Source organism: Plasmodium yoelii, assembly GCF_900002385.2.
Source record: "Plasmodium yoelii strain 17X genome assembly, chromosome: 2".
Taxonomy (NCBI): Eukaryota; Apicomplexa; class Aconoidasida; order Haemosporida; family Plasmodiidae; genus Plasmodium; species Plasmodium yoelii.
In genome coordinates this window covers 267,628-295,613 of record NC_036174.2, presented here as the reverse complement: position 1 = coordinate 295,613, position 27,986 = coordinate 267,628, and the positions used below count along the sequence as shown (strand labels likewise).

The following is a 27,986-nucleotide window of genomic DNA, read 5'->3' as shown; positions in this document are numbered from 1 at the left end:
TATTGTATTTATATTTATAATACTAATTTTTTTACTTCCAAACATTTTTCATTCTATTTTAAACAAGTCGTTATGAAAAGATTGGATTGTATAATATTCATTTTTTGGGTTATTACATCCATTTTAATATATTCAAAAGAACAAGGGAATTCGTTAGAAAAAATAACAGAATTTAGACAACAGCATAGAAAAACATTGGATGGAAGACTTTGCTCTGCTGCATTTTTACATGATGATCAAACATACACTGATTGCGCAAATACAACATCTCCTGATGGGACCACCGGTATGTACATATTTGTTTCGGTACCTTTTTTTTGTTTGGCTAGTTATGCTTCATTTGGCTAGTTTTTTTTTATTTGACTATTTTTTCTTCATTTGGCTAGTTTTTTTTATTTGGCTAGTTTTTTTTTCATTTGGCTAGTTTTTTTCATTTGGAAAATTTTTCCTCATTTGGATAATTTTTTTTTTTTTTTTTCTAGGGAGAGAGTGGTGCTATGTCGAAGTGCAGCTTTTGGGAAAAGGAGAAAGAGACTGGGATTATTGTGCAGGTGTAATAAACTATGATAAAATAAGAATAGATGCAAAGAGAATGTTCGAAGGTAAATCTTTAGAAGCAGATAGATTAAATGATAGATTAAATAGTTTAAAAATGCGAATAAATAGTATGGTAAATAAATATGATTTATTGTGTGGTAATAAACATGAACTAATAAATTCTCGAATTAACAAAATAAATGATTGGATTAAAAAAAGTTCTGATTCTATAAATAAAATAGAATATAATTCAAATGAATTAGAAAATAGTAAAAAGATAATTAAAAAGATAGATGAAGATATAAAAAAAGAAAAAGAAAATTTAAAAAAATCAGATGAAATATGTGAAAATGTAAAAGGATATGAAAATGAATCAATTACAGATGGATTAAAAGCTTCGTATTTTAGTAATCCGTTTTTTGAGGGAATGCCAATAATTTCAAAAATAATAAAAGATATAAATTTTATATATAATAATAAATCTCCATCTCCAAATTTAATATCTTCTTATAAATATTCTATTAGATATACAGGATATTTGTTAGCTCCAGTTAGTGGAATATATACAATTATAGTAGATACTGATTGTTCTGTTCGTATATTAATAAATAATAAAATTGTTATTATAAAAGGTTTTAACGAAATAATTCGACATATAAATAATAATAACAATGTGAATGAAATAAAAAGTGAAACAAATGATGAAGACAATAAATTTCGATATAAAATAGACAATGAAATAAATAACACATCAAAGAGAATATCTAGTCCTATTGAATTAATAGGTGGAGAAAAAAATAAAATAATTATTGAGATTTCTCATTTATCTAATTTAAAATATGAAAAAGGAGAATCATCTTATTTTAAATTATTATGGAAATCTAGTAGAATAAATGAACAAGAAATTGGATCAAATTATTTATATAGTGAAAATTTTATTTCTAATTCCAGATTTTCGTCAGTTGATCCTGAATTATTTGAGATTGGATTGTTAGATGTAAATGAGATGGCATACAAAAATGAAACAGATTGGATAATTGAAAATATTTCGAATAAAATGAGATACAATGATTTACATCTATTAAGAACTTTTATAGAACCCAAATTTGATTCCTTTTCATTAGAAGTAAGTGGAAATTCCAATTTGTATATTGCATCTCCAATTGATAAAGAATTTCCATTAGTATGGATAAATGAATCTATTATTAAAATTCAAAATACAAACGATATAATAGATTTATTAAATATAAAAAGTAAAGAAAAAAACAAATTAAAAATATGGTTTATTCCACTAAAAAATAAAACATATATTAATTTTCAAAATAAAAAAAATATACCATTTTTATTATTTTTACAAAAAAGAAAAATTTTACCAACAATATGTAGTGGAGAAGAAGAAATATTATCATCTCCAGAAAATAACAATTTTAAAGAATGTGTAGAATCATCAAGTATATCTAAAAAATATAATTGTATGTCTGGTCTTAATATTTATCATATAGATAAAAAACATAATATTTGGAAAACAGCAAATGGATCAATAGGTGAATATATAACAATATATTTTAAAAAACCTGTTCAAATAAATAAATTTCGATTCAAACCACAAGATAATATATTAACATGGCCTTCTGAAATTTTATTACATTTTGATGACACCAAAATTTTAGTTCCTATTTTTTATACATCTAATATAGAATACAATACAAAAAAGTTTGAACACTCAATTATTACTACATCTGTAAAAATAGAAATACGTGATATGTTTGTTAATCATTTAGAAACTGGTGGATCATTTGAATTAATTGGAAATTCATGTAACATAATAGATAACGAATATATGAATCATCATGCCATAATAGATGTAGTAGATTGTGATAATACTTTAAATGATATTCCAGATATTAATCCTTTAATTTATGGAGACAAATTTATTGTTTCATGTCCATATAATTGTATTCAAAATGCAGAATCAAGTAATAAAAATATATATGGATCCGATTTCTATTCTTTAGAATCACCAATTTGTAAAGCAGCAGTTCATTCAGGTGTTTGTTTAAAAAATGTGAATGACAAAGATGTTAATAATTATGAAAAAGAATGTAAATTTTTACTGTTAATAAAAGAATTATATGGATCAGATTTTATCGGAAAGTTACAAAATAATGTATTATCTATAAATAAACATATAGAAGAACAAAATGAAATTTTATCATTTACAATATCTCAAATTGTTTCTACAAAAATGAATAATTTATCATCTTTATATTATTCTATACCAAATAGCTATTCAATTGTATTTAAAAATAAAGATGATTTAAAAATTCCTAATAAATTTTTAGTAGATTCAGGAGATATGTTTATTGATTATGGTAATTTTGGATATGGTTGGAAAAGAAAAGTAGATTCTAACATTTCATTAGAATTAAAAGGGAATAAAAGAAATGTAATAAATAATGTAAATTTTCAAGATGTTAAAAATAAAATAGAACCCATAAATTATTTCTTTCATAATATAATGTATTCAGATGGTATTGTTTTTCCACCTGCATCTACAAATGAACAATGTGTAAGCAAACTAACATGTGAATCAAATTATTGGACATTTAAAATATATGAAAATGGAAATTATTTAATTCAAATTCTTATAGGAAATATATATTTTGATTCTATTCAAAAAAATTTTCTAGAAGTCAATGGAATTTCGATAATTAAAAATGTCGAATTAAAATTAAATGAATATTATGTAGCTACTAAAAATGTACAAATAAATGATAACAAACTTATATTAACATCTACTTGTTTAGAATCACAATATTCATGTGGAAATTCTCAAACAACTATACTTTCGATACAAATTATAAAAAACTGATGGAATGAAATTTTAGTTTGGTTTCCATTTAGGACATTTTAAATGGGTCATTTTTGTCACGAGCGAATGTGACGTGGCAAAGATAGAATCCAAATTTATAACAATAATTTGGCTAGTTAAGAAAGATTGTCATTTTGATCTTGAACCATGAAAGATAATTTAAAACGTGATAATATGCTAGATAAGCCACTAATTGCAATTCCACAATTGTTTAAATCAAATAATGGTATTGCTTTTAAAGTAAAACCAGGGGGAAGATGAAATATACATTTATCGGAAATAGTAACTTGATATAATCTTGCACATTCTTTAGGACGTGTTATATGAGCAGGCAAATAAGATAAATATATAGAATCATATTGTGTTCTCCACCATTCTCCTAAGAATTCTCCTATATCAAACATTTCATCTTTATTTTTTATATTTCCAGTATGATCATTTATATTTAATTTATTAACAGAAAAATGTATATCTTGAATTTTATTAATATATTTTTGTAATTTTTTTTTTAAAACATCTCTTGGTTTTTCCCATGAATTATATTTGCCTCCTAAAAAATAATATTCTTGAGTCAATAAATTTTGTAATAATAATAAATGAGGATATTCATGTCGATGACATAATAAAATGGCTATTACAGTATTTCTAATACCACTCTTATTATAAGAACTTATTCTTTTTTTATATTTTTCAGTATCTATTATAAATTTTTTTTTTAATTTTTCATCTATATTAAATTCATAACTATCTTGAGAATATAATAACCATTCGGGCTTATTTTCTTTAGTTCCAACATTTGCATTAATTATGCCAATTCCTTGATTTGCATTTGATGTTGCCATTTAGTTTAGTAGAGAAAATATGATAATCCAATCTTGTTTAAAAGGGTTCATATTTTGAATAAAAAAAAAAAAAAAAAAAAAAAAAAAAAAAAAAAAAATTTAAGTAGAAATATATTTTAAAAAAAAAAAAAAAAAAAAAAATTTTAAGTAGAAATATATTTTTAAAAAAAATACTTAAAAAAAAAGTAATATTTTGAGAGGCACCTTTTTAAAGGGAACGGATTCAATTGTAAAAACAAACACTTAGTATTTCCATTCATTAATAAGAGCTTTATATTTTTCAGGGATAATTATAATAATTTTAAGCGTGCACATTTCATCCATGTGTTCATAATATTGGATATACATTTTTTATAAATTTAAATGTTTATTTTTATTCGCAAGTTGGGTGATTGCATTTTTTTTTGATGTGCGATAACAATGTAGCAACACGTTAATTCGGCGGAAAAAATAGAAATAAAAAAAAATGAGAAAAAATGAGGAGAAAAAATAAAAGCGAGAAACAAACGTGGATAGGCAGATATGCCAACTATACTCGGCAAACAAATTTGACACAATCATATATCAAGTTTTTTTTTTTTGAAATAAAGAATTTCTTTGCATACCAGAAGTATACCTATTTATAAAATACATGATAAATAAATAAAGATAAGATAAATACATGAGACATGCAAAAAATATATTTTTTATAGATATATAATGGCCATGCTGAAAAGAATAATTATTTTTTAATTCTTGAATTAAATTAGCATTCCAATTATTACTATATTTATAAATATAAGATATATATAAACAATATATAGTCAATAATATACCACATATCATTTGTATAATTTGAATAATTGTAACTAAAATATTCCATTTCAATGGTTTATTATATATTGTAGCTAAAAAATAATAAAAATACATAATTGTATGAACAAATGCATTTGTTAATATAAAAATAAATCCAGCTGGTAATTCAACAAAATATGTATCCCATGTGTATAATAAAACAGTTGAATGATGATACCAATGTAATAATGTTATTTTTTTTTTTTTTAAAATTAAAAATATTGTATCAACTAATTCAATATATTTCGATATAATAAATAAAAATATCCATAATCCAACAGACCCAAAACCACACACATAAATTGGAGGGATTGTTAATAAACCATTTATTGTATAATTATTTATTATATAAATAAATACTGGTAATAATTTAATAGTTACTATAATGTTAAAACAAAATAATAAAAAATTCCATATTATTATTATCCACTTTAGTTTTATTTCTTTTTTATTCCTCATAAATACATGACCATATTTACAAATTAATATATATATCAATACAAAAGCTGGGGCGATAAAATATTTTTCATGTACAAATTTAATAAACCCAAAAGGGGTAAATTGTCTTTCCCTAAAATAACCAAAAGTAAAATAAATGGAAAATTGGGTATATATAAATTTGGGTATATATAAATTTGCTCCCACAACATCACAGTTACATAGACTTTACAATACGAAACATATATTTACTTTTTATTTTCTTAAATTATGAAAAGAATAATTATTTGCTAACCATGAAAATGTGAAATAATTCAAAATAGGAAATTTATTTTCTACTGTGAAAACAGGGGTTTGTGGATAATTCCTAATATTATCGATTATTCGAAAAATTCCATTTTCATTTGTTTTTATAATTACATTAGTCCCCATTTTTTTTTTTTTTTTAAATTAATTTTGGTTAGCTATTTATCCCACTTTGCTAAATTTGGATTATTTGGGGGGATTTTTTTTTTTTTTTTTTTAATTTGCCTGAACTGTTCATATATTTTTGGGAAATGTGATGTTTTTTAATTTCGCTACTTATACTGATTAGTTCCTTTTAATTTGGCCGTCTTGTTTATTACCTTTTTTGGATTTTCTTCCTATGCTTATAATATTGTTCTCATTTATCACGAAAAATAAAAATATGCACACATTTTTTTTAAAATAAGTATTAAGTAATAATTTGATACATATATATGTGTGTGTGTATTACCTGTATGTACATATTTTGTTAATCTCAATGTACAGAGTTGTTTTAAATTTAAAAGGTGCATGTAAATTTGGAGAAATGTAAGCAATAATTTAGGCAATATTTTAGGCAATAACTTAAGCAAAAGTGTAACATGATGAAAACTAAATTGTCACAAAAAAAGGTTTTTAATGTGTGCTCCATTTTTATGTTGTACATCAAAATATATGCGCATATCTCATTTAGCTTTATTTTATATTTTTGCTAATTTTTTTTTCATTCCTCTATTATTACTACATTTAAAATGCCGACATTTCTAATAAGAACTAAATTATATGGCTAGATTTGTCATAAAAATACATATTTTTTTTGTCTAGCAATTGCTCTTTAATTTTGTTAGTGCGTTATGAGAAAATTAGAATAAAAATAGAATGCGGACGAAGAGTAGGCAATATAATGAATAAATAATAATGCAGGAAATATGTACAAATTCGAAAAGTCAAAAAAAATTAATAATTTAATAGAATTTTATAATGTATACGGAAATATATTAATTATATGAAAAAAAAAAAAAAAAAAAAAGTTAAGTTTCGTTTTTTTTTGTCCTTATATTTCTATACAATTTTCTTGTGGTGTAATTGTATTATTAGTAACGTTAGAGTTGCAAATAGGTAATGTCATATCCTTAATATGTTCAAAAATATTTTGTAAAGTTTCATTAATTGCATTAACTTCTTTAAAAATGTCTTCATATAATTCGCCACATTTTTCTTTTAAATCTTCTTCAGAATAATTTGAACAAAATGTTATATTTTTTGTATTTATTTCGAGGATATTTGTAAATTTAGTATTAATTATTTCAATTAATTTTTTAAGACTATTTTGAAAATTTGTATTTGTGTGTGCAAGCACTCGTATTGTTTCTTGTAAAATATCATCAGTGCTAACCATCTGATTTGATGGTTTAATTTCATCCTGTATAAAATATTAAATAAAAGAAATAAATTATCGAAAAATAATATATAGCTATTTTTTATAAGACAAATTTAAATAAATTAAGCTAATTTTGTCAATAAAATATATCTATCATTTTTATTATTAACTAATTAGAGAATATGTATATACATATATGAACAAACCTTGGTGTTATTTAATTTATTTTTTAATTCCTGTTCTTCTTTTTCATAATAACATAACTCCTTAAAAAGCCTTCGAACAGCTCCATGATTTATTTTTAGGCTTTTAAGATTTATAGGAAGGTTTTCCATTGTTATTTGTCGTTTTAGTATGTATACAATAAATATATATATATTAAGGATAACTTTCGATAAATTGGCAATGCAAATTTTATTCTTTAAAATTATCGCTTATATTTATGGGGAAAATAGATAGTGTTTTATTTTGTTTTTATCTTTGATATTGTGTGTGTATTTTTTTTTCTTTTTTTAATAGAGTTATTTTTTTACCATGTTTAATGAAGCTATTTTTTTTTGACTAAAATGAAAAAATAAGAGCATATATATATGCATTATTGGAAAATAGTTTCATACAAATGTCCTTGCATATATATATAATATGCATGCACACTTGCTAAGCCATTGAGATTTAAAATATTTTATTTAAGCGTATTTATACTACTTTGCTTGTAAACTTCTCAAAAGAATATACATACCAAAATGAATAAAACAATAAGGCCTTTAATCTTCGTATTTGCTATTCATGTATATATTCATGTATATATTCATGTATATATTCATATATATATATATATATATATATATATATATATATATATATATATATTTTTTTTTTTTTTTTTTTTTTTTTTTTTTTCAAAATGTTTGTATATATTTGTGGGAGTACTTGATATATTATATAAATTCCCACAAAATGAAAAAGGGATTGAAAACATTCGTATATATCGTTCTACAATATTATATATGTATTTTTTTTAAATAAAAATTTTAAAATACGAAAATAAAGCAATTTAAATAAGTTAATTATACGAATAAATATAATAAATTGATGGTAAAATTAAAAAAATATGTACATAAATTATGTGTAAATAAATTATGTGTACATAATTATATGTACGTTCATATTATTATATAATTTGGCATTGTGTGGAAAATAAAAGGTGAGTAATATATACATATATTCACACACCCTTACAAAGCTCTACTTATGGAAAACATTATTTTTACACATATGGGAGGAATGCCGCATTATTCCCAACAAATATTATAATAAAAATAAAAGAGTAAATAAAAAAAAATAAAAAAAATAAAAAAAATAATAATAAAATAATAACAATATAGGGAATATTCTGATTGCAATGTCGTATTTATGCACACACACACACATATTCCCCCTTATAACTTTGTTCATTAATTATGGGTTGTATTTTTCTTCCCTTTTTTTTTACCATTAAAATTATCCATTACGATACTTCCGCATATCCAAAGCACTTTCATTATTACAATAATAATTAACAATTTCTTCGTTAACAATATAACCTAATTTTTTATACATATTTATTGCTGGGTCATTTGTGATACGAACAAATAAATCTACAAAATTTCCCTTATGAATATTATTAGATATTTTTTCAAATTCATTCATTAAATCAATACCTTTCCCAGTTCTTCGGCTATCTTCTTCAACTGACAATGCCGTTACATGCCCATGATATTCCTTATCTAGACCTTCTTCTTTTCCTATAAAAAAAAAAAAAATTGAAATAAAATTTGTTTAGTTTATTTTGGGCTTGTTCATATTTATAACGGTATTTTATAGAGGGTATCCATTTTCACACACATATAAATTGGATACCCAATTTTTCAAAAAGCTTATTTGTTTGTTTACATATATATATGAACATGGTCAGGTAATTTCGAGTTTACTAGTTGCATACCTATAATATATCCGCTGATATGATCATCCATTTCCCTTGTAACAATGTTCATATGTGGCCATTTATAAATATATTTCAAATAAAATTCATCATTAAATACTTCAGTAAAAGGATCTAAATTGACATTATTAATTTTGTATAAATCTATATAGCTAAAAAATTGATAGCTAGCCATTTTTATTTTTTTTATTTTAAACGAGTATTATAAATCACTAAATTTCCATTATCAAAAAAAAAAAAAATCAGAAAATTAGGTGCTTGTTCATATAATTTTAATACTTTTTTTTTTTTCTGGAAACAAAATAAATGTAATATATATTTTATGATACTATACTTATATTCGTAATGTACTTATAAAATGTAATAAGCATTGCTATATTGCATTATTTTTTATATGGCAAATTTTTAAGAGACTAAATAAAAAAAAATACAAAAACAATTTGTGTGGTAAATAGTGATAATAATATGAATAAAATATATAAATAAATGGTAAATTCAAATGGTTATAAAAATATAAAAAATAAAAAATATAAGGATAAAAAATATAAAGATAAAAAAAGTGGCAATAACTATAGAAACAAATTGTATGGATAATAAAGAGAACGTAAATTGTTCAACGTAAAATGTTCAACTTAAAATTGTTCAACTTAAAATTGTTCAACTTAAAATAGTTGGTTAATTTAAGAATGGATTTATTGGGGACTTCCGGTATAGTATAGATTATTTGTACAAGTTTTCTAAATTGGGAAACATCAAAAAATAAAAGATTGTTATCAAATAAATATCTCTATCTTTGTACAGTTTTTTTTTTTTCATTTCAATATATTGTGTTTTTTTTTTTTTTTTTTATTTAATCAATAAATTCAACATTTATTGCTTTGCTTGAATGGTTAGTTCGGTCATAAATAACTTGAAACTTAACTCTTTCCCCAGGTATTAAATATTTAAATTCATTTTGGATTTCTTTTTTTTTTGGGTTATCATGTTCATAATTAAATTTGTCTTTTTTATTTATTAAATTTATATTAGAATTCCATTCCAATTTTTTTTTTTCTTCATTTGTTACTAAAAAACTTCTATCTATAAAATAAACAAATTATCAAAAGTTTGAATTTGTGAAAATGTTACACACAATAATATTTTAACTTAAAAAGAGGAGGGGAGGAAAGAAAAATATATATGTACATCCTTATATATAATAAAAATTATACTCTGGCAAATTTCTGTGTAATGAACAAACACATCAGGTCCTCCGTCGTTGGGTTCTGAGAAAAAAACAAGGCGATGAAAATTGTGGGAAAATTATGATAAAATTATGGAAAAATTATGATAAAATTATGATAAAATGATGATAAAATTGTGGGGAAAAATCACTATATGCATATATGCAATATCTGGTAGTACTTATAAATCCGTATCCTTTTCTTTTATCGAACTTAATTACATTTCCAGTGATTTTATTATTTTGTTCGCGATTAATTAAAGTAGAAAAATAAACGCTCATAAAATTGGTAAAATTATATTTTGTTTTTTTTTTAAGTACCATGGAATACATTTTGTAGTACTATAAAAATGAACATGAATAAATAAAGAATATATTCTATCCACAATTTTTTGCAATTTCTTACAATCTTTTGCAATGTTTTACAATCTTTTGCAATTTTCTGCAATTTTCTGCAATTTCTTACAATCTTTTGCAATGTTTTACAATTTTTGCAATTTTCTGCAATTTTTTATGATTTAAAAAAATATATGCAAAGTTGATATTTTAGCGAACCGGATAACAAATGTGGTAATATTATTACGTTTGAAATAAAAAAAAATTAGCAAACAAATAAAAATGCATATATAATATATGTATATAAATAAGATTGGAAAAAATTGGAAAAAGATGCAAAAAAATGCAAAAAAATGCAAAAAAATGCAAAAAAATGTACAAAAAAAGTGTAGATATACTTCACACATATTTGGGGATGATTATTTGGTTTTCCATAAAAATTTGCAAAATATAAAAAAATAAAATGGAAACAATAATGGTAAAACAAGATAAATTAGGATATAACGCCTTTATCTCTATGTTTAAATAAAAAGAGAAAATGCAAAATGGATAAAAAGAAAAATGCAAAATGGATAAAAAGAAAAATGCAAAATGGAGGTGATCAAAAGCTATAACCTATATATGTATAATATCGAAATATTTGGGAAGCTCATTTTTTTTATTAATTTTTAAAAGATAAACATTCACTCCATTTTGTATTTATTCCTCTATATTGTGTATGTATAGTCTAGATACTGCTAGAAACAGGTAGATACTGCTAGATACTGATAGATGCGAAATAGCTTTTCTTTATTCTAATTCTCATCAACATATCTTCTTTGGGGAATCATATTGTGTTTTCTTTCCTTTTGCAAAATTTTCTTTTCCTTCTTAATAATTTTTTTTACACCAATTTTTTCCTCCCCCTTTTCTTGTACCATTTTTTTAATCGTCCTATTACTATAATAATATGGAGTTTTATTTTTTTTCAAAATATTTTCTTTTTCTTGTTTAACTAATTGTGATTTTAATTTTCTTTCATCTTCTTTTTTTTTAAGTATTGCATCTGTATTTTTATAATTACTATATGCATTTTTTAATTTATTTTTTTCTTCTTGATTTAAATTTTTATTTTTTAATTTTTTTTCAATTTCTTCTTTTTCATGTTCCCTTGTATCATATAAAAATTTATATGCATTCCTAAAAAAGTTAGGATTAAAAGATCCTATAAAAAAAAAAAAAAAAAGCGGACAAAATTATGTATAACACGAACTAGTCTAAATAGATATATTTATGTTGAATATTTAAATTATGTTGATTTATTATCCAATTTACGTGAACCGCTTTTCTCATATTTTATTTATATGCACAATAAGTGTTCTATTGAATAACATGATTTTATAGATGCATTAAGAATAAAACCATTTTATATTTTACCAGATAAATTTGAAAAACGAGGATCTCGAACTAAAGGTTTTTGTGTCTTGTTATTTTTATCAAAAATATTAAAGGGCTTTCTATTACTTACTGTTATTGGTTTTTGACTTTTTTTTATTTTATGTTTTTTGTTTTTCTTTTGTGATTCTTCTTCCATTTTAATTATTAATTTAACAATTTATAGGAAATCATATATACTTGTTTTATTCATAATGTTTTTAGCTTTTCTTTATTTGGGCATTTGCAAGAGTGGTAGATTTATTTGCCAAAATAAAATAATACGTATGTAAATAATATGTACAACAATATGTATATCCTTTTTAATTATTAAATGATTAAAAATTGCATATCTTTACATAAATAAGAAATAAAAAAAATATATTTATCAACTTTTGCTTATTATATTATTCACATGTTATGCCATCTATATGTACATAAAAAATGAACATAAAAAAATGAGCTATAAAAATGAACATAAAAAAATGTACATAAAAAATGTACATATTGGGATTATATTTTTGTTCAAGTTCAAAACATCGTCCCCGATTTTTGTGCAAACTATTTTGGCCTAAATCGGTGAGGGCATGTGAAAATAAAAGAGAAGCAAAAATAAAAGAGAAGCAAAAATAAAAAGAGGAAAAAATAAAAGAGGAAAAAATAAAAGAGGAAAAATACAAACTTTAAGTTAAACAAAATTAAGATAATATTGCTGATAGTTGGGTGAAAAAATAATCCCATTTAAAATAAATACGCCCTAGGAAATCTCAACAAAATAAATACGCATATAAAATTGTATAAAAACAGCTTTATTAATTTTATCTTTGCATTTTTAAGTTCATCTTTGCATTTTTAAGTTCATCTTTGCGTTTCTACAAAAAAATGCAATTTTAGTTCCATTTCAAAATAGATTATAATTTTAGCAATTTTTTTTTAATTCCTCAAAATTTTAAGAAATAACGAAAATAACAATCTAAACAGGTTGATAACATTTTTATAAAAAAAAAAAAAAAAAAAAAAAAAAAAAAAAAGGGAATAATATATACATGTACATGTTTGTATAAACATATGTATATTTTATATTCTTAATAAAATATAATAAAAAAAAAAAAAAATTTATTCAATATTTGTGTAGTAATAGATAGACAATACACTAAACTAATAATGAATACAAACGGAGAGGAAGAGAAAAAAAATGCAGAGTTAGAAAATTTCTTAAATATATTAGAAACCGAATTTAACATAAATGAAAAAAAAGAAGATGCCGATTATTATGATGGTTTGAAAAAAGATGCCGATTATTATGATGGTTTGAAAAAGGATGGTGATTATTATGATGGTTTAAAAAAGGATAAAGGAATAGAAGTGTTCATAAATAAATATACAGATTCAATAAATATAAGCAATAAGTATGGAATAGATCATAATAAGGTTATGGGAATGATAAAAAAATTAGAAACATTATATTATATTATTAATATTGTCAAAAATTTTAACATATATGAATTAACAGATGAAGGAAATGATTATTTAAAGAATGGGTCTCCTGAACATATTGTCTTAAAATATATTTTTGATAAAAAAAAATGTACTATGGATGAATTAAAAAATGTTTATGGTAAAAAAGGAGAAATTGGGTTAAATATAAATTTAAGAGAAAAAACAATTCAATTAAATAAAGTTGAAAAATATTTAATTTGTAATTTAGATAATACAAATAATAAGTTTGATGATATAACACAAAAATGTCTATACTTGATAAATAAATTAGGAAATGATGAAAAAACTCTTTTTAAAGAGATTAATAATTTATATTCCATAAAAAATAAATCCTCAAATTGTAGTAACATAGATTATGGAACTAAAATAATTAATGAACTTAAAAAACGTAAACTAATTGAAATAAAAAAAAAAACATATAGCCAAATAATTAAAACAAGCAATTTTAAAAAAGAGATAAAAAAACAAATTACTGATTTAAATTATTTATTAATAAAAAATAATGAATATAAAAAATATGATATAAAAAAATATAATTTTTTTGCAAGTGGTAAAAAAATTAATAAAGGTAATATACATCTTTTAACAAAACAGATGAAATTTTTTAAAGATATATTTATTTCTCTTGGATTTGAAGAAATGGATACTCAAAATTATATAGAATCATCTTTTTGGTGTTTTGATGCATTATACATACCACAACAACATCCAAGTAGAGATTTACAAGATACTTTTTTTATAAAACATCCAAAATATTCTCAAGAAAATTTTATTAATAAAGAATATATTGAAAATATTAAAAGAGTGCACACATATGGTGATTATGGAAGTTTTGGATGGAATTATAAATGGAAATTAGAAGAAAGCCAAAAAAATGTTTTAAGAACACATACTACTGCAAATTCTTGTCGAGCTTTATTTAAATTAGCTAAAATGTATAAAGAAACAGGAAATATTATATCTAAAAAATATTTTAGTATAGATCGTGTGTTTAGAAATGAAAATTTAGATAGTACACATTTAGCAGAATTTCATCAAATTGAAGGATTAGTAATTGGTAAAAATATTGGGTTATCACAATTAATAGCAATGTTATCTGCTTTTTATAAATATATAGGAATACATAAATTAAAATTTAAACCAACTTTCAATCCATATACAGAACCATCTATGGAAGTTTATGGATATCATGAAGAACATAAAAAATGGCTAGAAGTTGGAAATAGTGGAATATTTCGACCTGAAATGTTAATGCCGATGGGATTTCCAAAAGATGTTTCTGTGATGGCATGGGGACTAAGTTTGGAAAGGCCCACCATGATAAAATATGGTATCAATAATATTAGGGACCTTTTCGGTTTTAAGAGCGTAGTGTAGGTTTGGCCACGAAGTTGGTACATGTTTGGTCACGAAGTTGGTACATGTTTGGTCACGAAGTTGGTACACGTTTGGCCACGAAGTTGGTACACGTTTGGCCACGAAGTTGGTACACGTTTGTTGCAATATTTTTTGCTACTATTACTACTATTACTACTATTACTATTACTATTATTATTATTATTATTTTTTTTTTTTTTTTTTTTTTTTTGGCTAGCTGGTTAGCCAATTGTTAAAATATTTATCTTTAATTGGGGAAAAAAAAAAAAAAAAAAAAGGCATGTCAAGGAAATACTCAAAATGAATATAAGGACCATAAATTTTGTTACAAAAAGAGTTATGTACTTGGTTTTTTTTTTTTTTTTTCTTTTGTCATTTATGGTATCATATATGTATACACACATACACACGTGTAGTGATACATTTCTTTTTCACATAATAAATACAATTTACTATTCATTTGGTGTTTTATTAACTTCTTTATTTTGTGAATTTTTCCCCATTCTTCATTCTTTGATAATTAATATGAAATGTCCATGCATATTCCTTTTGCTCTCTTTTTTTTATTTGCTATATTTTATATTTTTTTTTTAATTCTGTATTAAAATGGCAAAAAAAATAAAATGTAGTATGATGTACTTGTTTTACTAATTGCCCAATAAAAATGGCAGAAAAAAAAAAAAAAAAAAAAAAAAATTAAAACTAAAACTAACAAAACTGCTAAAAAAACTGATAAAAAAACTGATAAAAAACTGATAAAAAACTGATAAAACTACTAAAAAAACTAACAAATTAATTTTGTAAAATGCTAACAAATTAGTTTTGCAAAATGCTAAATAAAGCATACCGTTTTTTAATAGAAGACATTGGGATGGTTAATGCCCTTTTAGTTTGTTTACTGAGCATAACAATCATACAAAAAAATAATTTAATTTTTTACCAATATATATACATATGGTTATTTTTAACAATTTTATGCAACACAATAATTGTTGTTAATTTGTGTTATGGAAATGAGAAGCGTGAGAAATGGAAAAATAACGATTTCTTTCCATTTATTAGTTGCTCCTTAACTATAGGGGAATGTTATAAAGGCGAGGCATTGTCAAGTTTGTCAAAAATTATAAAGAATAAAAAAAATGATAAATTTTATAATTTTCCTAAAAAAACAGAATTGTTATTCTATTTTTTAAAATTATTTCTGTGTACATATGTGGAGAATTTTTTTTCTTTTTTTTTTCTCCCATTTTTGTCTACCCTTATGTTCCTTAAATATGACATTTTTCGTTATGGTAAGTTTCGAAAATCAAACAGATCCATATATGGATATATTGTTATCCTTATGATTTATTTTGTATTTTTTTGTATTTTTCTATATTTTTTGTATTTTTTGTATTTTTCGTATTTTTCTATATTTTTTGTATTTTTTGTATTTTTGTAGAAATCGCAAAATTGTCTCTCATTTTTGTTAACACATTTGCTATTTCAAGTGTGTGTCTGAAATATGTTAAAATAAACATTTTGTCATATTTTTTATGTCATATATCTTTGTTCGCTGTAACCTTAGGTATAGAAAATGATAAATCGTATGCATGCTCACATTTTTATTAATGTGAATAAATACTAAATAAAATAATAGATAACATAATAGATAACATAATAGATAAAATAATAGATAAAATAATAGATAACATAATAGATAAAATAATAGATAAAATAATAGATAAAATAATAGATAAAATAATAGATAAAATAATAGATAATTTGTAGGAATAACCCTTATATATATTACTCCTAACACAATGCAACCACAATTTTCACATGCATATTTTTTTTGATATTTTTTTACGCAGCTATAATAAAAGTGCAAGAAAATGTATTTATATGTTTTTTGGTTTTTATGGTGATTTTCGCCTTTTATCATATTTTATTAATAGCAACATTTTGTCTGGCAAATAAGTTGGGATATTTTTTTCCTCATTTTTTCCTCATTTTTTCCTCATTTTTTCTCATTTTTTTCCTCATTTTTTTCCTCATTTTTAGAGCATTTTCATTCATGAATGGGGTACTCATAAGTACGATTGGGACAATTTTTTTAGCCGTTTCATTATATAGTCTAACTTATGATTATTTAAATATTAAACTGTTTGCTGGACCATTTTTTTTAGTTTTAAGCAAATTGGTAATATGAAGTGGAAATATATTTATGTGTGTACATATAAAATATATTACATATTCGCATATTCAGTATTATTTATTTTCCATTAGATATTGAGCATAGGATTATATGGAGGATACTGTGCATATTTTATACAAAATGGAGATGAAAAAAAAATGAATAAAAGGAAAATTATTATGTCAACATTTTTGTTTTTTTTCTATAATATATACAACTTTTTTTTTAAAGAATATAACACAGGAAATATAGATGGTTAAATAGCAACTCAAAAAAAAAAATGGAAAATGTGTCTATATATGTGTATAGTTTTGTATTATTAGAATATTTTTATTACAAACTTAATTATTGTCATTTTTGTTGGCAGGCGGAAACTTCGTATATTATACAATGAGACTTATAAAAATGAATAATAATTTTATTTTAATAATATCCTGGTTTTTAATAACAATATTGTATTTAATTTTTATAAACATCTTAACAAAAAAAGGAACAAATTTAATATGTGTAAGGAAGCATTACCATTTCCTTCTTTTTTTGAATACAAATTTAGCATTTTGGGCAGGAAAAGTAAAAATACATAAAATTAAGTCTATGCATTTATATACGTAAATGAGGATGAGAGTGTATTATTTATGTACCTCTATATTTGTATGCTTACTTATTCATATTCTTATTTATTATTTTTTTTATTTCAGGTTGAATTACTCACAATCGTGTTATCATTTATATTGCCCCTTTTTATCCTGATTGAGATTTTACGAAAAAATTACGAAAATGCATTCGATTCTAATAACTGGCTGAATTTATTTTTTACAAGGTTTTATATATATAAAAAAACATGCACATACAATATTGTCTTTTATTTTTCAAGCGAAAATTATTTTTTTTTAAATTCATTTATTTTGATAGATTTATCGATGATAGAGATCGCCATGGACTAATTTTAACCCACATATATCTTTTAGCTGGGTATGTTTTTATAATGACAAAATAATTTGTTAGTGGCAACACTACATTTGTATATAATCAACCCGTATATAATCCGTATATTATACACCCATATATATAGCCCATATATGCGTGTGTGAATAGCTTGAGCTGCCATTTTTACCAATTTAATAATTTAATAATTTTGTATGAATTTTCTTTTAGAGCATATTTGCCAATTGCCGCTGATGTCATTTTTAGCAACACACATTATATTTATGATAAAAAAGAAATAAGATATTTATTTCGAGAAACAAATTTATTTTTATACTGTTCTGGATTATATTCCATATGTATAGGGGATTCATTTGTTAGACTATATTATTATTTAGTTTTTATTTTTTTTTAAATGTTTTATAATATATGACTAATTATTATGCTGTATTTTCATTATCCATTATAGTAGTTTTATTTATTCATCCTATTTTATATTTATTTATTTTAAGGCGGCAATAGGAGGTCGTTTATATCTTACCCCCAAAATCACAAATACAAATAATAAATCCTATTTAGGTAAAAATATGTTACATAATATATACAAGCATTACATTATTTTGTTTATGTGTGTGTAAATTTATTTTTATTTGCTACATTTTTAGGTTTTTTTTTTTTTTTTTGTACTACCTTCGTATCGCTACTTTTTTTTAGCTACCTCCAGGTAAAAAAAAAAAAAAAAAAAAAATAACACTGAAATTATATTAACATAGACGTTAATAATTATGCATGTACATGCGTGTGAGTTTAGGTTAACATAATATACATATATGCATATAATTATATACATATATGCATATAATTATATATATATACATATAATTATATATATGATGTTTTATACTTATTTTTGAAGAAACCCGATTTTACTAATGTGAAAGAATGCTTTATTATATCGTTATTTGGAGCTATATTCGAGGTTAGAAAAAAAGAGAAAAAAAAAAAAAAAATTATAAATTCTATATTATATGTATACATATATTTATTATGAAACCTAGCCAAATAATTACACAGTTGTGTAGTTAAAATATGTACATGTGCATATGGTCATACATTTATGTAAAGATCTGTATTGCTAAATATGGATATTTTTTACATATATTAATTTTTTTTCCGCTTTTACTTTTTCATTTATTTTTTTAAGGCTTATTTGAACGATATCGATAATTTACTTTTACCAATTTTTTCTTTTTGCGTGTATTTATGTTTTGAAGAATAAAAGTTGGATTAAATTGGCCCTTAAGAATTTTTTTTTAATTTTGAAAACAAATGAATATTATAACAGTTCAATAGAAATTATATACTAGTTAGGATCTTTTTTTATTTCCTATTATTTGTTTTTTTTTTTTTTTTCTTTTTTTTATTCCAAGATGCCATATATTAAGGTAATTACATTTCCTTTTCATATAGTAAAATATCTTATCAAATTTTATGACATGTTCATGTTAAATTAATACTTATATAGGTGTATGTATACAACTATTTGTATATTTCTTTTATAGGTGCCATCAGATATAACAATACTTGAGCACACATACTCAAAAAATAATAAAAAGAAAAAAATATTTTTTTTGAAAAAACTTTTTATTCAATTTTCATTTTTTACTATTGGAAATAAATGTAACAAATTAAATAGTAGTGATGTGATTAAAGTTCTTTCAAATGTTTATTCAGGTAAAATTGGGTTTTTTATTTATGAGAAAATATCATATTATATTCATTTATGTGATATGGTTATATTTTTTTCTTTTATTCACACCTTATTAGTTGATGTTTCGAACAATCCAAATATTAACACAGCAAATATTTTAGACATTTTAAACACCCGACAGAAGGATATAGAAAAGCAAGTAAGACAAATTAAATATATGTATATAGATTTTATATTTTGGGAATATGATAAAAAAAGAGTGTGTATATGCTAATACAGATAGTTAGTAATAAATTTTGTATCCTTATATTACTCATAAAAAAATATATATAATTTGTACTTTTTTTTTTTTTTTTTTTCACTATTTTCATAGGTTAAATGCAAAATGTATTCTTTTGTTGGTAAGTTCAATTAGCACGAATGATATGATGTTGTTCTTTCCACAAACTATTCACACATTTGTTTATCCTTATTTTTATCCTTATTTTTTTTTATTTTATTTTTTTTTTATTTTATTTTTTTTATTATTTTTTTTTTTAAAGGATCTATATTGCTTCCGCTGTACAGCCTTAGAATGTTTAAATATTACGATATGAAAAGTAAACTAATAATGGTACCATTTTTTTCAATTATGGGTATGTATTTGGGTTTATTTAGTGGGAATATAATAACTGGAAGGTTAGGAACAATACAAACTGATAATGCTATATATATATATATAGACAGATAGAGATGCATATAATATTAATATTTTTGTTTGCACATATTTTATGGAGTCATATTAACTTATTTGGAAATATTCCAACTTTTATTCTCTCAGATTCAGTGACTATAAAAGGTCAAAGTTTTTAGGAACACTCCCTGCAAATGTCTACTTGAAGGAGTGAATAAGCCCAAGGGTTTACAAGACAAAGCGTTTACAAGATAAAGCGTTTGCAAGATAAAGCGTTTGCAAGATAAAGCGTTTGCAAGATAAAGCGTTTGCAAGATAAAGCGTTTGCAAGCTAACGAGTTGAATATGGAGATCCATATATAAGGAATTAATTTCATCCATTGTTTTACATAATTAACAGAGAAAATAGTTGTTTTTTTTTTTTTTTAATTTCAACATTTTTTATAATGTATATACACAAAAAATAGCTACTTTGATAGTATACTCTTAACACGAAAAAAAAAGTATATATATATTTTTTTGTCTATTCTGTTTATTTATAGCTTTTATCGTTTAACCTTTTATTATTCTTATTTTTTTTTATTTTCTATCTTACATTTTTGTAAATAACATTTTTTTTATATGCCTATACAAACACATTTGTGTATGCAAATATGCACAAAACGTATGAATTATAATTGACTTATTTATATGCAGTTTGTTTCATTCTCCTAAACATAAGGTTTTTAATTTAAAAAAAAATTATAAAAATTTGTTGGTATATATATAAATATTATATGGGTGTGTACTCTTTTTTATGTAATAAAAAAAAATTATAATATAAATATACGGGAAAAGAACGCATTATCATACATGTGCAGAATTAAAAAAAAAAAATTAATAAAATAATGGTGATAATATTTCCTATTTTCTTTGTTCTTGTTGTTTTTCTAAGTATATCATGTGACAAAATGTATGACATAAAACATTTATCACAAACTGAGCAGAAGCTTGCATTCAACTTAATTCAAATATATGAAAATACAAAAAATGCTGAAGAAGAATTTTATAAAAAATTTGAAAACTGGAAACAAATATTCAGTGAAGTACAACCAAAAAGCAACAAAGAGAATGATGGAAATAAAAAAGAAGATTTATTTAATAGTAATAATATTTTGGATTCTAAATCAGAAAATAAACAAAAATATATTAATGAATCTAAAGTATCATCATCTTCTTTTGTTCAAATAAAATCAAAAGGCCCAGTAGAAGAAGAAACAATATGGAGAGCTTTATATGACACACAATTAAAGCGATCTCCACCAACTGAAAGTATAAATGTATTTTCTTTAGAAAATATAGAAAACGAATATGAAGAAGCCAAATTATCTGCATTCGTATCACAAATAGATATAATGAGAAATAATTTTGAAAAAAATTTACATTATATGAATGAAGAATTGCCACGAAAAAAAAGAATAATGGATATAATAAAAACAGCTAATTTGTTGGAAACCGACTTAAGCAAATTGTACAAAAAACACACCTATAAATATGATGTTCCTAAAAAAATATATGGAACAAAAGTTTCTTGTTAAACATATATTACCATGATAAGGAAAAGAAGAAAAAAAAAATATAATATATTGATTGATATTTTTGTACACAATTGGCTACTTTTTTTTTTTTTTTTACCTGACTTGTTCATAAATTTTTCGTAAGTGTTAAATGCACCAATCATGTAATTTGAATTATTTTATTTTATTGTTTATACCCTTACATGAAAATTTTTTTTTTTGTGAAAATGTCTTTGTAATACTTAATCATAATTATGTACGATTTTATATTATCCTTAATATGCGAAATATCATCATCAAAATGAACAATGAATTTTCCATTTTTTGCAAAAGATTTGGCTATATAGCCAATGGTTGCTGTTTTGCACACATTTTTATTTTTTTGATGTTCTAAGGGTATGAGATAAATTTTTTGTGTCAAATAAGCTGTGACTTGATTTGAAGAGGTAAAAACATTTTTGCATAATAAAGTAGTATTATCAATTACTTTTTCAATTAATCCAATTTTTTCCTTTTCTTTCATTATTTTTAAATTTTTATAATCCTCATGTTCATTTAAACATGGCTTTTTGTTCATAACAAATGTGGAATTATTAATTTGGGAATTTATTGCACTATCTTTAATTATGTCTACTATATTTCCATGTAAGCATATTCTGCAGTTGATATTTTCATCATTTTTTAAAAATATACATTTTTCTCCATTAAATCCGTACATTTTTTTTTTTAAGATAACTAAGAAATATATTTCTTCGTCTTTTTCATCTTCGAATAAATCGTTTTCTGAAACTGTTTCATCATTTATGTGGTTAAGATATTCCACCTCGTCAATAATTAAGTAATTTCCATTCCTATCAAATCCAATATTGTTTGAAAGGCAAGTAGAATCTCTTTCCCCATTATTCTGTCCGTTATTCTGTTCATTATTATGCCCATTACTATGCCCATTACTATGCCCATTATTATGCCCATTACTATGCCCATTACTATGCCCATTATTATGCCCATTATTATGCCCATTATTATGCCCATTAATAGTTTGCTCCTTTTCGGGGTCTGTTTTTAACTTTTTAAAAAAAAAGCCATAAGAATGTGATGAAGCAAAACCAATTATGCATGTTAACAATTCTTTATTTTTTATACTTTTTTTATAAAATTCTATTAATTTTATTTTACAAATAAATACAGTAAAATTGCATATATTTGATTTTTCATGAACAATTATGCCTCTTTCTACTTTTTTCAAATTTTTAATATTATCATGTGATATTAAAAATGATAACCTATTACCTGATGTACCTTCTTTTTGTTTTTTTTTAAAACTTTGTATATCTTTAATTTTTCCTTTTATATTTAAAGGCAATATAGAAATATTCGAATTTATTGTTATTTTACCTTTTATAACAGTTCCTGTATATACCATACCTTTCCCCTTTATTTCAAATGAATGGTCATATAAAAAATAAAAATCTTCAAAACTTGGATTTGTTTCTCTTACTGGAATTTTTATAACACTTTTTAATAATTCTATAAGTTCATTTATATTTTCGCTTGTATGTTTTTCTTTTTTTAGAATGTTGAAACGAGGATTAATTTCATTTGGATTGTTTCTACACATAGAAATCGCATTTTCTTCAATTTCAACATGATCTATTTTTTCGTTATCATTTTGATTTTTCTTGTTAGCAGATAAGCTAACTATGTAATATGACAACTTTTTTAGAGATGTTCTATTTATTGCGTCTTTAATTTTTTTTTTCATGGTGTTAATTTTTTTTTCTCTTTCATGTAAAGGTATTAAATCAATTTTATTTAGAATAATAATAATATCACTTTTTACAAATTGGCATAAAACTAAGCACTCTATTGTTTGTTTTTGTATCCCTTTATTTATATCTATAACTAAAAAAATCATATCCATAATTTTTGCCCCCATTACTATGCATTTTATTAGAGAATGATGGCCAGGACAATCTACTAAGCATATTTGTATTAACTCATTTTCGTCTGATATATTTTGAATATTTTCTATTTCACAATCATTATTAATATCCTCTTTTTTTACGTCATTTTGGTCAGGAATGCATTCATTTTTATTTGGTCCATGTTTGGGTACTATTTTATTATTTTGAATTTCTCCATGTTGATTTTGGCTAGTTGTAGTTTGGCTAGTTGAAGTTTGGCTTTTTTTTTTTTTTATGTAAAATGATGAAAATCCAAGATCAATGGTTATTCCCTTTTCTTGACTTTGCCTATGCTTATCCAAAGCACAGGTGCTCAAAACTTCACTTAAACATCGACATAAACTTGTTTTCCCAGAATCTACATGTCCTAATACTCCTATATTAACATTAATCATTCATTCAGTGTGTGTGCAATTATGTGTAAATTTTCCAATAAAAAAAAAAAATATGACTATCTGCAAGAGAGTAATATATTTTTCTGAATTGTGCAGGTAAAAATGAAAAATGTTAATATTCATTCAGTTTTAAAAAACTTATTTTTAATGTGATAAAAAAATATGAATAAATACACATGTATATATAGCATGAAATCACAAAGTATATATATTTACAAGTTTTGGAAATTGAAAAAATTCAATAAATTAAGAGGTATAAAAATATACAATATATGTAAAAATAAAATAACCAAATTGTAGTTACTAAAAAATATAGTAAAAATAAATTATGTGATAAACATCAAAGGAATGAAAATAGATTGATAAAACGTATCAATGATGATATAACAAAAACTGATTTTAGATAATCCTTTATGTGTTTGAAAAATTATATTTTTTTCGTCGTTTTTTCAACCCAAATAAAATTGTAGTTTTATATACAAACTTTATTTTTTTTATTTTAATATATTATTATCTAAAACAGATAGTTGATACATTCATATAATACATATATGCAAAAAACAGCAAAAATATTTGCTTTTGGGAATTACGTTGTTCATATTAATTTCAACATTAGTATGGTATATATATATATATATATATCAGTAAAAAAGGGATGGATATATAAATAGGCAATTTGCAGGATTAATTTTTCCATGCAAATTTGATATATGATAAAAATTGCATAAAAAAGGAAAAAACAATTTTGAAGAATTTGAAGCTATTTCGAGAATCCATGAATAAAAAAAAAAAAAAAAAAAAACAAGCTACAAAATTATATATTGTAAAGATGGCAATATAATAAAAAGATTGACAAACTTATAGAAAAGAAATGGAATCTATATGTAAAGAATATATGAATAAATTTTTTTAGATTATAAAAAAAAACATTTGAAGTATTATATATTGGAAAAATGGAAATAAAAAAATGCTATGAAAATTCATGTAATGATAGAAAAAAAGAAAATATTTTAGAAAATAATAAAGTTGGGGGTATAAAAAAAATATATCCTCCAGATAGAAATGAAATAGGACGAGCCGCATGGATGATTCTACACACAATTTCAGCTAACTATCCAAATAAACCAACAGAAGATGAAAAAAAAAAACATTTAAATTTTTTTTATTCCTTTTCCAATTTATATCCTTGTCATATTTGTAAGCTAGATTTGTTGGATATATTAAAAAAATACAAATTAACGTGTGCAAATAAAATCGAATTTTCTACATTCATTTTTAACTTACACAATATGATAAATGAAGAGATAGGGAAAGATGTTTATGTTGCTGGCAGCATTCAGGATATAATAGACAAATACAAGACGTCCGGTTAAAATATTTGATTTTTCAGGAAATGTAGAAAGATGTTATCAAAACAGTGCGCAATGAATGTGTATAAACATGGGGATTATTAGTTAAGAATGAAAAGATGGGCAAAATAAGATTTATAGAGTTGGGGTAGCGCTTTTTTCGTTTTTTTTTGTGTCATGGTATTTGCCGTCATGGTATTTATTTCCTAAGCCATTTTTACTTTAAATTTTTACTTTAAATTTTTACTTTAAATTTTTGCTTTACATTTTTACTTTACATTTTTAAGTTTACATTTTTAAGTTTGAGCAAAGACAAATTGACATTTGATGTGTTAAATAAACAATGGTGAAAAAAAGGGGAAGAAATGGAAGGAAAACGAAATAAGGGTATATTAACTATTTGGTGATAATTGTATAGAATTATTTTCATGGTTCATGGTTCATGGTTCATGGTTCATGGTTTAGAAATATTCGTCTACGCTACTATCGCTAGGGTTATCAAGTTCTGGGTTTTCTTCTTCTGTATTTTTATTACTCTCTATAATTTTAAATAATTCATGTTTTAACTGAACTTGTTCATGTTCTTCATTTTGGTCTAATATTTCTGTTTTTATAGGATGATAGATATTTCCTGTTTTGGTTGGCCATCTTTTATTATTATTAATATCATCTATAGATCGATCATTTTCTTGTTTAATATATAATTTTTGATCTATTTCATCTATTTTATTTGAAAGATCTTCATTTTTTTTATTATAACTTGAAGTATCATAATTAGAATGTTGTATTTCTTTTTCCCAATATTGGCAATCTTTATTTGTACATACATAAATTAGTGCCATTGGATTATAACTTATTTTTTCAGGAAGTTGTAAAAACACTGCTTCTGAATTATTGCATTGTTTACATACCCAATCTCGAACCCGTCCGAGTGCAGAATCATTTTTAGTTTCTGGATGAATATAAATATCTTCTCTGTGAAAATGAAGTAAAAAAAGACATTTTGTTAATAAAACAGTTTGCAATCTTAAACAAAGATTATTATTTTTTTTATTTAAATTTTCGAAAAAAGGTAAACATGTGGAATAAAACTTACTTTCTGTTATAGTTGTAATTAATTCTAGCTACGATGTTGTGATTTTCATTTTGCTTATTTGAAATATAATCACAACTTCGACAAACATAAATTAGTTTTTTATTTTTTTTGTCACTTCTGGCATACAAAATATTATTACATTCTTCACAAAAATTAACTTCAGCCATATTGGAAAAAAATCAAAAAAAAAAAAAAAAAAAAAAAAAAAAAATTTAGCTTTCCATGAAACTTAGTTTTAAGCTAAAGCATTTAAAGATGTATACATATACATATATATATATGAATAAAGAAATGAGTTATAGTTTATCCATTTGTATTTAAAGAAATAAAAATAAAAGATGTTTCCATTTTAACTGCGAAGAGATTGATGGGTATAATGTTGTTGAAATTATTATTGTGTGGAAAAAAATAAATGAAAATTCATATGTAACTAAAAAAAAAGAAATTTAAAATGTGGCTTTATATGGAAACAACAAAGAAGATTGCAAAGGCTCACCGAGTTTGAGCGGATGGGAATATAATAGAGTTGGGAAAAAAGAAAAGAAAAATTACATGAAATCGTGTCAAAAAATATATACATACATATATAATATAGCAATGTATATTCCACTTTTTATGGCCCTTAATATTATATAAAAAAAAAAAAAAAAAAAAAAAAAAAAAAGGATACATATTGAAGAGGCATATAATTTTAGCCGCCTTGAACTTAAACTGTAATTGAAAATGATATAGTAATATATTTTTGTGATTAAATATTTGAATAATTTTGTATAAAAAAATAAAATAAAATATTTATTAGTTAAATTGGAGTTAATTATTTTTATTAAATTGTAAAAGAATTTGTGAGGAGGGATGGAAATATAAACACAAGCATGCAAATGCGAAGTTTATCAAAATAGCAAAAAAAGGGAAGAAAAAAAGGGAAGAAAAAAAGGGAAGAAAAAAGGGAAGAAAAAAGGGAAGAAAATAAAGGGAACAAGGCAAAGTGAACAAGGCAAAGTGAACAAGGCAAAGTGAACAAGCAAAGTGAACAAGCAAAGTGAACAAGCAAAGTGAACAAATTAACGGATGACATGGGATGGGGCTTGGCAGAATTCCAAAAATGTGGTCCAGATTGTTTGTTA

The 27,986-nt window shown here is 23.1% G+C and overlaps 14 protein-coding genes across 14 annotated transcripts; 6 read left to right on the top strand and 8 right to left on the bottom strand.

Annotated features, from left to right (window-relative positions):
- Positions 1 to 72: 72 nt before the first annotated feature.
- Positions 73 to 3,409, top strand: PY17X_0205900 (LCCL domain-containing protein, putative; the record flags this gene model as incomplete). The annotated part of the gene is made up of 2 exons (XM_022957937.1): positions 73 to 286; positions 483 to 3,409. 2 exons carry the CDS (start codon positions 73 to 75, stop codon positions 3,407 to 3,409), a joined length of 3,141 nt encoding a protein of 1,046 aa, XP_022811345.1.
- A 116-nt stretch (positions 3,410 to 3,525) lies between these two features.
- Positions 3,526 to 4,251, bottom strand: PY17X_0205800 (cleavage and polyadenylation specificity factor subunit 5, putative; the record flags this gene model as incomplete). The annotated part of the gene is made up of 1 exon (XM_022957936.1): positions 3,526 to 4,251. One exon carries the CDS (start codon positions 4,249 to 4,251, stop codon positions 3,526 to 3,528), a length of 726 nt encoding a protein of 241 aa, XP_022811344.1.
- A 564-nt stretch (positions 4,252 to 4,815) lies between these two features.
- On the bottom strand, positions 4,816 to 5,955 carry PY17X_0205700 (uncharacterized protein; the record flags this gene model as incomplete). Its single annotated transcript, XM_725932.1, has 2 exons — positions 4,816 to 5,656; positions 5,819 to 5,955. The coding sequence occupies 2 exons, from the start codon at positions 5,953 to 5,955 to the stop codon at positions 4,816 to 4,818; spliced, it is 978 nt and encodes a 325-aa protein (XP_731025.1).
- Positions 5,956 to 6,862: 907 nt separating this feature from the next.
- Positions 6,863 to 7,524, bottom strand: PY17X_0205600 (tubulin-specific chaperone a, putative; the record flags this gene model as incomplete). The annotated part of the gene is made up of 2 exons (XM_725931.1): positions 6,863 to 7,231; positions 7,396 to 7,524. The coding sequence occupies 2 exons, from the start codon at positions 7,522 to 7,524 to the stop codon at positions 6,863 to 6,865; spliced, it is 498 nt and encodes a 165-aa protein (XP_731024.1).
- Positions 7,525 to 8,689: 1,165 nt separating this feature from the next.
- PY17X_0205500 (uncharacterized protein) lies at positions 8,690 to 9,345 on the bottom strand (the record flags this gene model as incomplete). The annotated part of the gene is made up of 2 exons (XM_724101.1): positions 8,690 to 8,973; positions 9,171 to 9,345. 2 exons carry the CDS (start codon positions 9,343 to 9,345, stop codon positions 8,690 to 8,692), a joined length of 459 nt encoding a protein of 152 aa, XP_729194.1.
- Positions 9,346 to 10,020: 675 nt separating this feature from the next.
- On the bottom strand, positions 10,021 to 10,725 carry PY17X_0205400 (cold-shock protein, putative; the record flags this gene model as incomplete). The annotated part of the gene is made up of 3 exons (XM_022957934.1): positions 10,021 to 10,250; positions 10,382 to 10,435; positions 10,575 to 10,725. 3 exons carry the CDS (start codon positions 10,723 to 10,725, stop codon positions 10,021 to 10,023), a joined length of 435 nt encoding a protein of 144 aa, XP_022811343.1.
- A 797-nt stretch (positions 10,726 to 11,522) lies between these two features.
- On the bottom strand, positions 11,523 to 12,301 carry PY17X_0205300 (rRNA biogenesis protein RRP36, putative; the record flags this gene model as incomplete). The annotated part of the gene is made up of 2 exons (XM_022957933.1): positions 11,523 to 11,932; positions 12,145 to 12,301. 2 exons carry the CDS (start codon positions 12,299 to 12,301, stop codon positions 11,523 to 11,525), a joined length of 567 nt encoding a protein of 188 aa, XP_022811342.1.
- A 1,004-nt stretch (positions 12,302 to 13,305) lies between these two features.
- PY17X_0205200 (phenylalanine--tRNA ligase alpha subunit, putative) lies at positions 13,306 to 15,018 on the top strand (the record flags this gene model as incomplete). Its single annotated transcript, XM_719074.2, has 1 exon — positions 13,306 to 15,018. One exon carries the CDS (start codon positions 13,306 to 13,308, stop codon positions 15,016 to 15,018), a length of 1,713 nt encoding a protein of 570 aa, XP_724167.2.
- An 871-nt stretch (positions 15,019 to 15,889) lies between these two features.
- Positions 15,890 to 19,397, top strand: PY17X_0205150 (phosphatidate cytidylyltransferase, putative; the record flags this gene model as incomplete). Its single annotated transcript, XM_034637538.1, has 13 exons — positions 15,890 to 16,310; positions 16,460 to 16,585; positions 16,872 to 16,977; positions 17,062 to 17,200; positions 17,287 to 17,449; positions 17,562 to 17,764; positions 17,893 to 18,014; positions 18,107 to 18,166; positions 18,350 to 18,494; positions 18,631 to 18,697; positions 18,784 to 18,842; positions 19,035 to 19,097; positions 19,323 to 19,397. 13 exons carry the CDS (start codon positions 15,890 to 15,892, stop codon positions 19,395 to 19,397), a joined length of 1,749 nt encoding a protein of 582 aa, XP_034493346.1.
- Positions 19,398 to 19,548: 151 nt separating this feature from the next.
- On the top strand, positions 19,549 to 20,716 carry PY17X_0205050 (conserved protein, unknown function; the record flags this gene model as incomplete). Its single annotated transcript, XM_034637537.1, has 6 exons — positions 19,549 to 19,563; positions 19,681 to 19,852; positions 19,946 to 20,028; positions 20,203 to 20,230; positions 20,372 to 20,507; positions 20,650 to 20,716. The coding sequence occupies 6 exons, from the start codon at positions 19,549 to 19,551 to the stop codon at positions 20,714 to 20,716; spliced, it is 501 nt and encodes a 166-aa protein (XP_034493345.1).
- Positions 20,717 to 21,389: 673 nt separating this feature from the next.
- PY17X_0205000 (conserved Plasmodium protein, unknown function) lies at positions 21,390 to 22,079 on the top strand (the record flags this gene model as incomplete). The annotated part of the gene is made up of 1 exon (XM_022957931.1): positions 21,390 to 22,079. One exon carries the CDS (start codon positions 21,390 to 21,392, stop codon positions 22,077 to 22,079), a length of 690 nt encoding a protein of 229 aa, XP_022811340.1.
- Positions 22,080 to 22,257: 178 nt separating this feature from the next.
- PY17X_0204900 (selenocysteine-specific elongation factor, putative) lies at positions 22,258 to 24,417 on the bottom strand (the record flags this gene model as incomplete). Its single annotated transcript, XM_022957930.1, has 1 exon — positions 22,258 to 24,417. The coding sequence occupies one exon, from the start codon at positions 24,415 to 24,417 to the stop codon at positions 22,258 to 22,260; it is 2,160 nt and encodes a 719-aa protein (XP_022811339.1).
- Positions 24,418 to 25,370: 953 nt separating this feature from the next.
- On the top strand, positions 25,371 to 25,790 carry PY17X_0204800 (FAD-linked sulfhydryl oxidase ERV1, putative; the record flags this gene model as incomplete). Its single annotated transcript, XM_719078.1, has 1 exon — positions 25,371 to 25,790. The coding sequence occupies one exon, from the start codon at positions 25,371 to 25,373 to the stop codon at positions 25,788 to 25,790; it is 420 nt and encodes a 139-aa protein (XP_724171.1).
- Positions 25,791 to 26,227: 437 nt separating this feature from the next.
- PY17X_0204700 (DNA-directed RNA polymerase II 15.1 kDa polypeptide) lies at positions 26,228 to 27,029 on the bottom strand (the record flags this gene model as incomplete). The annotated part of the gene is made up of 2 exons (XM_719079.2): positions 26,228 to 26,741; positions 26,863 to 27,029. 2 exons carry the CDS (start codon positions 27,027 to 27,029, stop codon positions 26,228 to 26,230), a joined length of 681 nt encoding a protein of 226 aa, XP_724172.2.
- Between the last annotated feature and the right edge of the window lie 957 nt (positions 27,030 to 27,986).